The 13,152-nt window shown below is 37.6% G+C and overlaps 1 protein-coding gene across 18 annotated transcripts in view; it reads right to left on the bottom strand.

Moving 5' to 3' along the window:
• The window catches only part of VEZT (vezatin, adherens junctions transmembrane protein), an 81,674-nt gene that overhangs the window by 42,427 nt on the left and 26,095 nt on the right, over positions 1-13,152 (bottom strand). For 9 of the 18 annotated variants that reach the window (XM_009248103.4, XM_009248104.4, XM_024256023.3 and 6 more), the window contains 2 exons: positions 6,765-6,896; positions 1,665-1,754 (listed from right to left, as the gene is read on the bottom strand). In XM_009248103.4, the coding sequence (XP_009246378.3) occupies positions 1,665-1,754; positions 6,765-6,896 (222 nt within the window). 18 annotated transcript variants of the gene reach the window in all.

The following is a 13,152-nucleotide window of genomic DNA, read 5'->3' as shown; positions in this document are numbered from 1 at the left end:
TTTGATTTCTTTTTCCTTAGGGATGGAGAAGGGAACTTACTCATGTGTCAGTATTCTTCAAAGATCTTAATCACTTTGGATATCATGGGGCTTTTGATACAAGGATAAAATAAGATAACACGTGTGAAAGCACTTTATAGGCTAAAAAGCACTTAAAAAGTGCTATTACGACTACCATCATGGTTGCTATAAAGGACTTTTTTAATTCTTAAGAAAAGTACCATAAAAATGAACAATAGTGAAATGTTCAGATACCACAGAGCAATTGTCAATATTCTTACAAAAGAAATGAGGGTCTGCTTCAATATCTGTATAGCTAACAACATTTTAAACACGTCACAATCAAGGGGAAAAAGTCAAGCAATCTCACGCCAAAAGCCAACTTGGCAGTTTCTTGTTCCATTACTAGTAAACTAATCCTTAGGTATGTATTCTTATAGTTCTCCATAATATAGGCACAAAAGGGATGCATATAGAAGCTGGCACTGTATAGTGAAACATCACATGAAACATGTGGCCAGTGACACAGAATCAAGAATGAAAAGACCAGGCCTAGGCAGACTATGACTAAATCACAGAAAAATGTATATGGATCCATATACCTTACCACAGTCCTAGTATCACTGAAGAATGAGATGGCTCCACCTGGATAAAAATGGCATTATATGTAGACAATAAGACACTTCATTGACCTTCTCAACACACCTTCAACAAAGATGAAACCCTGAACAAAGAACTTGACAATTTGGATTGCTAAAAAAGTAATTTTAGTCAGTCAAAAAGTAACAATACTTGAGCTAGAGAGATCATGTATTCTGGCTCAATAATAATACTTGAGCCAGAAAGAGCATGGCTTTGGAACCAAGAAACCTGGGTTCAAATTCTGGCTCTATCACTTTCTAGCTGAACATTTTTAGACAATTCACTCAGTAAGTTATTAAAACAAACTGAATTGTCTGAACCTTGGTTTTCTCATTACTGAAGTAGACTAAATCTTATAGTGTTGTTTAGATTACCAAATCAAAATGTGAAAGCACTTTGTAAACAATCTCTTTACAAATGTTAATTTACAAGAATGATAAGGTCACAGGCCAGCAGAGATCCTGAAACCTGCTTACTTGTAACTACATTACTCCTTCTGGGAGCCATGAAAACCACATAACTTGAATATTTAGGCTATACTCCCTGGATTTTGTATTGTTAGGATGTCAGAAGGTTGAAGTATTTCCCCTCTGGAGTTCTGTTACAGCAGAGAGTAGAAAAAAACAAAGCCTTACAAAAATCACAAAGACCTTTCAGGTTGACTGTTTCGAGTCTTTGGGAAATTCTGTGATTTAACAGATTGAATTGATCCCACTAATGACATATTCCTTTACCTATAGAGAGGAATACCTGTCAATGGAGGAAGAGGGCAATAGTAAATTAGTGATCTAACAAATAAAGTTTCAATAACTATCAGAATATTCCATTCTGAGTGGCTAATAACCTCTTTAAAAGCTATAAACAATACCAGTAAGCCCAAATTAAAAGATCCTGAGTTACTGCAGAATCTCTAGTAAAAATCAATTACTGCCCAAATTGATAGCAAAACAAATTCTGATTCACCAATTATTTCACTAATAACCTAGAACCCTGAAAAGTGACAAAAAGAAGTGACCACTTACCAGCTTGTGAAGTAAGTCATCTTTCTTATTGCACTGAGAAAAAAAAATCCAACTTTTGATGGTTTCAGCCACTTTTAACAGGATACCTTGCTGAAGGAAATGAATGACATTGTATAGGATTATTAAAGCATACCCAAACAGCAGAAAAACTTCAAATTACTTACCTCCAATCAAGGAGAATTTATATCAGAAAAGGAAGAAAAAAACTGTCTAGGTTATATACCTTGTCAATATGTCTCAGCCTCCTTATTAGTTCCTAAATTTTGTTGCATATCAGGATCACCTGGAGATTTTAGAGAAACATATTCTTGGGCCCCCAAACTAAAGATTCTGATTCAATACATTTGGAATGAGGCCTGAAAATCCGATTTTTAAAGAGCAGGCAGAAGTCTTTCTGAAGCAGCCCATTTATCCTGGGAAGATTATGTACTATGTCAACATGATGATAGTATTGATTTCAGAAAGAAAAATCATAGGGTGGTTACAAGTTCTCAAATATTAAGACCATTTCATTCCACAATACTAAGTCAAAAAGATACTTAGACCATTTTAGGAAAACTGTCATATATTGATAAAAAAGCTTTACTACTGAATCAACCAAAAATTCAATTTACCTTAATAGCCCATTCCTTGAGCATGCCAGTAAGTGCAGTTTATATTCATTGAGTGATTACTATATCCCAGGTACTGCAAAGGGTCATGGGAAAAAAGATAAATACATGTAACTATTGTTTTCAAGAACTTAGTATAGAAGAAGAGACAATATAAAGAATTACAATCAATGTAAAGTCTGAAAAAGTATTGGAAAAGAGGAGGTCAGAGAGGAGCTAACACCGGAGCTCAGTCCTAACGGATGAGTAGGAATTCAACAAAGAAGGGAAGAACAAGCTGGGCACGGTGGCTCATGACTGTAATCCTAGCACTTTGGGAGGCCAAGGAGGGCAGAGAACCTGAGGTCGGGGGTTCGAGACCAGCCTGACCAACATGGAGAAACCCCGTCTCTATGAAAAATACAAAATTAGCCAGGCATGGTGGTGCATGCCTCTAATCCCAGCTACTCAGGAGGCTGAGGCAGGCGAATCACTTGAACCTGGGAGGCAGAGGTTGTGGTGAGCTGAGATCACACCATTGCACTCCAGCCTGGGCGACAAGAGCGAAACTGCGTCTCAAAAAAAAAAAAGGAGAATACTTCAGTCAAGGGAAGAGGATGAAGGAAAGAGCCATTAAAGCACATGCCACGGGAATGGTGGTGCACTCCAGGACAGTTACGACCCAAGGGAAGAAGGGATTAGTAAGGAAGTTAAAAAGGTACACTGAGATAGGTTTTAAAGGATCTTAGTCTTACACACCATAATAGTATGAACATTATCCTGTAGGTTGTGAGGAGCTACCAAAGATTTTTATGCAAGGAAGTGAAACAATAAAGAAAAATAATTGGCAATAGTGCAGGGGCTAAACTGGCAGGGTATGATTGTAGACAAGAAGCATGATTAAGAGGATATTCAAGGCCAGGGGCGGTGGCTCCCGCCTGTAATCCCAGCACTTTGGGAGGCCGAGGTGGGTGGATCACAAGGTCAGGAGTTCGAGACCAGCCTGGCCAACATAGTGAAACCCCGTCTCTACTAAAAATACAAAAAATTAGCCAGGCATGGTGGTGGGCACCTATAATCCCAGCTACTCAGGAGGCTGAGGCAGGAGAATCGCTTGCACCCGGGAGGTGGAGGTTGCAGTGAGCTGAGATTGCACCACTGCACTCAAGCCTGGGCGACAGCGCGAGACTCCATCTCAGAAAAGAAAAAAGAAAATTAATCACCCACCTAAATAACAATAAAGGCCTTTGAATTAGGTAATGAGTACAAAAAAGATCATGAATAAGAGTTAGATTTAAGAGACACAGAAGCTGACTTGATGTATCACTTGATGACCAAGGCTATGTCAGCACGATTGGAAATGGTATGGTAACTGAGAGGGTGGTGATTTGGGACTATTAAAAAGAACATTTTTTGTTTGTTTGTTTTGGGGGCGTCTGAGGAAGTCCTATTTTAGACAAGTTGAATCTGAGCTTTGTGGGGCACATGTAGATGAAAATGTCTAACAAGTATCTGGAACTCAGCAAAGCCTGGAGAATGGACATAAGTGGCAAGAAAGTAGATGAGATCCCCAGAGAAGACATCAAGCCAACAAGAAGCCTGCTGCTAAAACTCTATGGAATGAATTTAAGAATAATCACAGGAAAAGAAACCAGAAAAAGAGACAGAATGAATATTCATAGTAAGAATATCAGGGCAGACTACTTAACAACTACTAACAAGCATATGCAAAAATAAAGTTAAAAAAGAGAGGGCAATTAATGCTAAGGATGGTTTCATTAAGAACTCATAGAAAAACGGCTTTTCAGAGGAAATAATTGATACTTTATTCCTTGAACAGAATTTTGGGAGCAATTCTAAACATACATTCCCTGACAATGAGCTAAACAATGCAACAAGTTTTCTAAAATTTAGCTCTCCCCAAATTAGGAAAAAAATTGGTCGGGCACAGTGGCTCACGCCTGTAATCCCAGCAGTTTGGGAGGCCAAGGTAGGCGGATCACTTGAGGTCAGGAGTTCAAGACCAGCCTGGCCAACAAGGTAAAATCCCATCTCTACTAAAAATACAAAACTTGGCTGGGCGTGGTGGCCTGTGCCTGTAATCCTAGCTACTTGGGAAGCTGAGGCAGGAGAACTGCTTGAACCTGGGAGATGGAGGTTGCAGTGAACCAAGATTGTGTCACTGCTCTCCAGCCTGGGCGACAGAGTGAGACTCTGTCTCAAAAAAAAAAAAAAAAAAAAAAAAAAAAGAATTTCATTTTAGAAAAATATAGATCCTATAGTTAAAAACTTGTCTTAGAAATGTGCAATATGGATGGGTGTGGTGGCTCACATCTGTAAGGCCAAGGTAGAAGGACTGCTTGAAGTCAGGAGTTTGAGACCAACTGGGCAACATAGTGAGTGGCAATTTTTAAATCTCTACAAAAAATAAAGAAGAAAATTAGCTGGGCATGGTGGCCCATGTCTGTGGTCCCAGGTACTTGGGAGGCAGAGGTGGCAGGATCACTTGGGCCCAGGAAGTGAAGGCTGCAGTGAATTGTAATCACACCACTGCACTCCAGCCTGGGTGATAGGGGAAGACCCTATCTCAAATAAATAAATTAAATAAAATGAAGACAAAACAAACTTTCTAGACATATGATAATTTTTTTGAGATGGGATCTTGCTATGTTGCCCCGGCTGGTCTCCAACACTTGGGCTCAAGTGGTCCCTCTGCCTCAGCCTCCCAAAGTGCTGGGATTATAGACATGAGCCATTATGCCCAGCCTGGTAATTTTTTAAAACAACCTCTGGCTATGCTTTTTATTGTTCCTCAATTTCTGAGGGGATTCAATTTTAAACTCTCACTTGACTTATTTATAAACTAGCAATAACATTTCTACATATAAAAATACTTGTCATAAATGACAATAATACCTATAAAACCCAAGTTTGTATCAAAACAAAACAAAACAAAAAATTAGAGGTCAATGACCATCTGCTGCTCTAAGACTATCCCCTGGCCATTCTTTGTTTTGTGTTGCTAAGTAACCTCAAATCCAAGCTTATTAAATAGCCTATTATATACGAACCATTTCCCAGGAACATTCACACTTAAAAGGGGCACAGGGAAGAAATGGTATAAACGGAGGACTAGGAAAACTGGTTCTGATCCATGTGAGCTGTAACTCTCCTAACTCTCACCTTCTAGGTGTTAGTCAAAAAATTCTCTAGTGTTTACTTGACTATTACAAATGGGCCAGCTTGGTTACCTCACATTTTAGGTGTCTTTGTAAGAAGATTGGGGAAAGGATCCTTCTGCCAATCCATACTTTCCCTGTAAACGACTAATTGAAAGTTTTAAATGCTCCTGTCAATAGTGATAAAACACTGATTAAACTAGAATGCTCAAGGAATGAGGAAATTTGGTTATATTTTTTCTATAAAATTACAATTCCTTTGGTTAAAACTAAAATATACTAGACATGTAGACAGAGGTTAAGAACATAAACTCTGGGAGTAAACTACAGGTTCTAATCCCAACTCTACCTCTTACAAGCTAAGTAACCTATGATAATTTATAATCCTCCTATGCTTCAGCTGTCTCATCTAAAAATAGAGTAAATTTCTTTCTTTTTTTTTTTGAGACAGAGTTTTGCTCTTGTTGCACAGGCTGGAGTGCAATGGCACGATCTTGGTTCACTGCCACACCCGCCTCTCAGGTTCAAGAGATTCTCCTGCCTCAGCCTCCTGAGTAGCTGGGATTACAGGCGCCCGCCACCATGCCCAGCTAATTTTTCCATTTTTAGTAGAGACAGGGTTTCACCATGTTGGCCAGGCTGGTCTCGAACTCCTGACCTCCTCAGGTGATCCACTCGCCTTGGCCTCCCAAAATGCTGGGATTATAGGCGTGAGCCACCGCGCCTGGCCCTTAAATTTCTTATTTTAGTAAACATGGCTAGCAGGACATAAATGAATCCAGAAAATGCATTTTGTAGAACATAATTAATGGAGATTTTTCTAGTATCTCGGCCTCACAATGCTGGACATCGACTATGAGATATTTACTGTATAAAAGTATTTAATTCTATAGATAAAAAAGGCACCAGAAGTTATACTCACTCCATTATCTACCCCTGAAACTGTGTTTAAGAAATATCAATTTGCTTTCTTGTAATTCATGCTGTTTTTTAAAAAAAAGATTTAAACAGAAAAATCCAGTTAGTAGAGGATTCCTATTAGCTGTGCTCTCATTAAAGTTTTAGTATATTTTTTTCGGTTCTGTTTGGATAGCATCAATATTTAAATAAGTAATGTATTTTAATTCTCTACCAAATTATTTCCTCACTGGATATAAATTAATATTCCAAAGCAGTAAGGATTCATGTTTATCTAACAGAAAGTTTTGTACTATTGATGAAATAGTCTTACCAGTGTGAGGGAGGACATGGAAGTGCTTAAGAAGTATGTGAATAGCCAGTAAGATAAAGTGCAAAAGATTCAGCCAGAAAGAATGAGCAAGCTTTCTTACTTTTGGTAGGACTCTTGTAGGAGGCTTTTGTTGTCCCTCTGTTGTGCATTTTTCTGTTTTTGGTGACAAAGAAGAACATATTTCAAAGTCTGTGTGTCCCAGATCCTGTAAGTATTGGTAAAGTGGAGAATTCTAAAAAAGACATAAAATAAAATAAATTTCAAGATCATTACTATTTCAAAAGTTTCGGGGGCCAAACTTAATACCAGATTTCACTATTGTGACCAGTATGTCCAAATTCTTTAAGGCGTCTTCTATAAGAACTGAATTATCTGTCATAATACAATGCCATTTAACACAAACGAATCAACAAACAATTCAACAGAGGAACCCAAAAAAGGAAAAATGCTAAATAAAACACACAGATTTTTTTTTGAGTGAGTACCAGCAAGAAAAAATGAATTTAGGAATATAAATAGATTGTTAAGCAATTTCATTGCCCCAAATTTTATAGTCTTAGACTGCTTCAAAATAGCCAATGTTATAGATAACTCAAATGACAATGTTATTACTCAAAGCCAAGAAGAATTAAACAATTATATTGTATGAATTATAATATTTTTATCATCTCATCATATTCCTTAATTCATTCAAGCACAAATACGTATTATCTACCATATGCTCAGCACTGTGAACAAACTTTAAACTCTTCAAGAATGTTACCTTAGATAAGCTATATCTTACATACGAGCATATGACAAATAGGACACAGTATGGCTAACAAAAGCATTAGAACACAGAGGTTAAGAATACAATCTGCTGGGCACAGTGGCTCACGCCTGTAATCCCAGCACTTTGGGAGGACAAGGTGGGTGGATCATCTGAGGTGAGGACTTTCAGACCAGCCTGGCCAACATGGTGAAACCCTGACTCTACTAAAAATATAAAAATTAGCCAGGCATGAAGGCGTGTGCCTGTAATCCCATCTACTCGGGAGGCTGAGGCAGGAGAATCGCTTGAATCCAGGAGGCAAAGGTTGCAGTGAGCCAAGATCACGCCACTGCACTCCAGCCTGGGCGACAAGAGCAAAACTCCATCTCAAAACAAACAAACAAACAAAAACCAATCTACAGATTCAAATCCCAACTCTGCCTCTTACTAGCTAAGTAACCAGGAAATTTATAATCCTTTTATGCATCAGCTGTCTCATCTAAAAATAGCACTAATAGCACTTACTTCATAGAGTTCTTATGAAAATTAAATTAATATAAAGCATCTGGAACAGTCCTTGCCACACAGTAAGCACTCCATTTATACTTTTAACTATATATAAGCTATGTGGAAACAGCACAGATTTTCGGAACAGACCAAAAAAAAAAAAAAAAATCACCCCAACCCCATCAAACAGAAATATCAATGTCACTACCGGATGAAAATCTACTGGATAACTATTTCTGAACAGCAAGCTTTAATTTTAACTTTCAACCTTCTCTAAAGCATACAGTTGGTGACATGTTTAAAAATAAATCTTGGCCAGGCGCAGTGGCTCACGCCTGTAATCCCAACACTTTGGGAGGCTGAGGCAGGCGGATCATCTGAGGTCAGGAGTTCAAGACCAGCCTGGCCAACATGGTGAAACCCTGTCTCTACTAAAAATATAAAAATTAGCCGGGCATGATGGTGGGTGCCTGTAAACTCAGCTACTTGGGAGGCTGAGGCGGGAGAATGGCTTGAACCTGGGAGGCGGAGGTTGCAGTGAGCCGAGATTACATCATTACATTCCAGCCTGGGTGACAGAGCAAGACTCTGTCTCACAAAAAAAAAAATAAAATAAATAAAAATAAAAAAAAAATAAATAAATCTTGATTCCATTCAATGAAATATTTAAATCTCCAAAAAGACTGTAATTAGGTTTTAGAGATAAAACAACAGAAAAAAAAAAAAAAGAGCAACAGTTAAAGTACTATGTGGCAAAATCTTAACTAAGTATTTTACTTTCATCTTCTCAGTTAAGGTTCACAACAATAAAAGGTATTATTATCATCATTATCATTATTATTATTTTTATTCCAATTCCACAGATGAGGAAACGGGTTCACTCAGTTAGAAAAAGCAGGATTATACTATATTACCTAAAATAAGAAACAGTCCCTTCCATGTCTATTAAGGAAGACACCAAAAAGTTACTTATAGTTTAGTACAAATACACCAAGCAAGTTAACAATGTCAGGAAAGTATTTGGATACTATGGAAACAGGAGAGATACCTAAGATAGACCAAGACATTTAGGGAATATATTCTTGCATTCAGAGGAATAAGGAAGAATGGGAATCTGCTGGACTGGTAGTAATTTGTGGAATATCAATTTGAGAGAACAGGAATTGAGTCAAATGCCTTTCTTTTAAGCTATGTTTAATCTCTTTTTTTAAGAAAAATATTCAAAAAAAAGTAATATAATATATCCCTCTACCAGATTTAAAATTTCTGGCAGCACAAATGGTTAATCTCGATATCACCCATAATGTATATTCAAATATTGCCTTGAATTGCTGAATCTGCATTTTCAAAGTGAACTGTGAACCCCACCCTGCTCTTGCCCCACTGGGGGCAAAAGAACAAGAATGCCAGTTCATTTGTTTGGGCCGACCTTACATACTTTAAAAAAAAACATTGTTTTTAAGGCAGTAGAACCCTTTCTTCAAATGAACTCCCATGGGGAAGAACAATAAATAAGATGGATCAAAGGGAAGTTACTCTAACTCTGGGTCAGCAGCCTTTTTCGGTAAAAGGCCAGATCGTAAATATTTCAGACTCTGCAAGCCATATGGTCTCTGTCACAACTAATCAAGTCTGCTGCTGTAGTGAGAAAACAGACACAGCCAATACATAAACTAATGAGTATGGCTATGTCCCAATAAAACTTTATTTATAGACACTGAAATTTGAACTTCATATAATTTTCATATGTCACAAAATATTTTGATATTTTCCCTAGCTGTTTAAAAACGTTTTAAAAACCTGCCATACAAAAATGGGGGTATGGGTCACGGTGGCAAATCCGGCCCAAAAACCTTAATTTGCTGATTCCTATTCTTTTTGTTTTCTGTTTTTCTTTTTCTTTCTTTCTTTTTTTTTTTTTGAGATAGGGTCTCACTGTGTTGTCCAGGCTGCCCTAGAACTCCTGGGCTCAAGCTATCCTCTGGCTTCAGCCTCTTGAGTAGCTGGGACTACAGGTGCAAGCCATCGTGCCCTCCTCTTCTAATAAAAGACTCAGTCAAAACCAGGAGACATACTCTTGACTGCTAACTGTTCTCTGGCAAGAGACTTAGAGAGTTGAGATGAGTACAAACTTTTTATTGAGATTATAATGCCCTTTTTTACTGCACACATAGCTGATACTCTCTCATCGGTGACCCCAACGTCCTTTCCTTTTCCACTTTATGTCACAGATCACAGAATAACAAAATGTAGTATAGATTGTTTTTTAAAAAATGATAATCAGAAGAGAAACAAGAATACTTTTTTCTTCAAATATGTTCTGTATATAAGCTGAGGGCATATATACACACTCAGTTCGGATCACCATAATTTAGAACACTTGCTATTTCACATTTCACAATGACAGCACATTAATCATTCACCTTATATATCACAGATCATATCCAACAGTATCATGTGATACAGTAAATTCTACCGGTAGTTTATTCTGCTTTTTCTCCAAATACAATTTCTCATTAACTTTTTGGCTGGTTTCACAGGCTTCTTGTTAAAGGTGTGGCACATCCATTTGTGCTATATAACTATGAGTGATTCCTCAGTAGTTTTGGTTTCTTCCCCATCATTAGTAACAGATCAGTTTTATCTCAGAAAGTACTGTTTTACAGTTCTGGAAAAATCTGGCTTACCAAGGTGATCACCATACTTTGTTTCATGGCTGTAGGTAACAAAGTATTTGTCAAAGTTTCGTAGAAGACAACCTCTGGCGACTGAGGTGAATGTATTGCAGGTTTAATAAAATGTAATTTCTAGTTATCTACCATTATATTTCATATTTGCATTTTTCTATTTTTGGCTGTTAGTGCAAATCACACCACTTCCTAACACATGTAAGCCCAGATACTGTATGAACATTATGAACACTCAAGTTCTATTCATTATGCTTACATTAATTCTTTTAAAATGTTTAGGAATAAAATTGCTATCACCTTTTCACTGAAACTGTCAAATAACTTGTGTATTATTTAATAGATCTCAGAAAACCATATCCTAACCAGTAGTTCTCAAATTATTTGGTCTCAGCTCTCCTTATAATCTTAAAAATTATTAAGAGCCCCTAAGAGCTTTTGTTTACATGGACGTCTAATGACATCATATTAGAACTCAAAACTAAAATTTAAAAAAAAACTTATTATTTTACTTGAAAATAGCAATAAACCTGTTACAATGTTAAACAACATATTTTTAATGAAAAAATTCTCCAAAATGAAAAAAATTTATTGAGAAGAACAGATTGTTTTACACTTTTTGCAAATCTCTTTATTGTTTGGCTTAATAGAAAATTGCTGGATACTTATATCTGCTTCTGCATTCAATGTGTTGCAATGTATTGTTTTGTGTGAAGTATACAGAAAAATCAAGGCTTACACAAATAATATAGTTGGAAAGCCAGAAGTATTTTAATAGTCTTTTCTGATCATTGTAGTATCAAAGAATAGCCGTACCAAAACAAGTAATAGTTTCAAATAGCTAAATGTTAACGTAGAATATGCAACCATCTGATGAGCTTTTTGTACTCTGTATACACACATGAGAATGAGAGTGAAAAAGGCAAATAATGTCTTAGTATTAAAACCTGATCACTCAACATAAGATAATTTATTTTGACTTTTTTCTTTTACAGCAAGGGGAGACTCCCTATTGCAACTGTTCTGACCACTATATTTTAGAGGTTTTGGGATATTAGGCTTATACACTAATAAATACAGGGAAATATTTATTTTTCATAAAGTATTAGATGGTAGCTTTAGAAAGGGGTGTTTTTGTGTGGAGGGTAAGGCAGAGTAGGTAGTTGTCTCTATTATGATTTTTCCTTGGTTCAAGCAAAACAAAACCGCAAATGTTTTATTTAAGTTGTTTTTTTGAAGAGAAATCATTAACACTGGATTCAAACTATAATTTCGAAGTATTGGAGAATGTTACTGATGCCAAAAGAAATATGAGAAACCTCAGACACAGCATGTGGGAGCTCCTCAGGAAATCTTTGTGGTTCACTATTCCTGTAAGTTTTAGCTGACAGAAAACACATATCATAACACCAGAAAGAATTTTGCTAAATGAAAAACAGCCAAGAACCTTTGGTTGCGCTAAGATTGTTCTGGTGGCCGAAACATTTTTGCAATAAAAATAAACAAAAATAGACAGGAAAATCACAAATTTTTTGCTGAAGAAAGCTCTTTAAGAAAATGTCTCATCCAAGTCCTACACTACTGGCACTTCTTGCCAGCCCTACTCCCTGCAGGCCCCACATAAAGATATCAGATCCGGGTGGGTGCGGTGGCTCACGCCTGTAATCCCAGCACTTTGGGAGGCCAAGGCGGGTGGATCACTTGAGGTCAGGAGTTCGAGACCAGTCTGGCCAACATGGTGAAACCCCATCTCTACTAAAAATACAGAAACTAGCCAGGCATGGTGGCACATGTCTGTAATCTCAGCTACTCGGGAGACTGAAGCAGGAGAATCCCTTGAACCCGGGAGGTGGAGGTCGCAGTGAGCTGAGATCCTGCCACTGCACTCCAGCCTGGGCAACAGAGCGAGACTTCATCTCAAAAAAAAAAAAAAAAAAGGAAAGAAAAAAAGGAAAAGATATCAGATCTCCCAGATGTATAAAGTCTGACCATTCACTTATGGCAGTGCTTGTTTACTACATGATTCATGATGTATTCTGTACAAGTGCCAGTGTCATTACTACATCATTGCTGGTTAGCTTTTATTTGAGACAGGGTCTTTCTCTGTCACCCAGGCTGGAGTGCAGTGGCACGATCATAGCTTACTATAGCCTCAACCTCTGGAGGTCAAGCAATCCTCCCACCTCAGCCTCTGAGTGGCTGGGACTACAGGTACAAGCCACCATACTCAGATAATTTTTAAATTTATTGTAGAGATGGGGTCTTGCTATGTTTCTCTGGCTGGTCTCCAACTCCTGGCCTCAAGGGATCCTCCTACCTCAGCCTCCTGAGTCACTGGGATTATAGGCATGAGCAGTTCTACCTGGCTACAGTGCTTTTATTATTAGCTTCACTCTTTTAAACTGCTTTAAACTCTTATAGATAGAACAAGTTGTAAGCTTTCAGGTCTTGGGCCAGAGAAGAATGAGCCAAAGATGGCAGAATTAGGCAACTGACTCAATAATAAATACTGAACATCTTCCATGTCAGGCAACATGTAGGCA

This window comes from Pongo abelii, chromosome 10 (assembly GCF_028885655.2).
Source record: "Pongo abelii isolate AG06213 chromosome 10, NHGRI_mPonAbe1-v2.0_pri, whole genome shotgun sequence".
Lineage (NCBI taxonomy): Eukaryota > Metazoa > Chordata > Mammalia > Primates > Hominidae > Pongo > Pongo abelii.
This window is presented reverse-complemented; position numbering and strand designations above follow the sequence as displayed.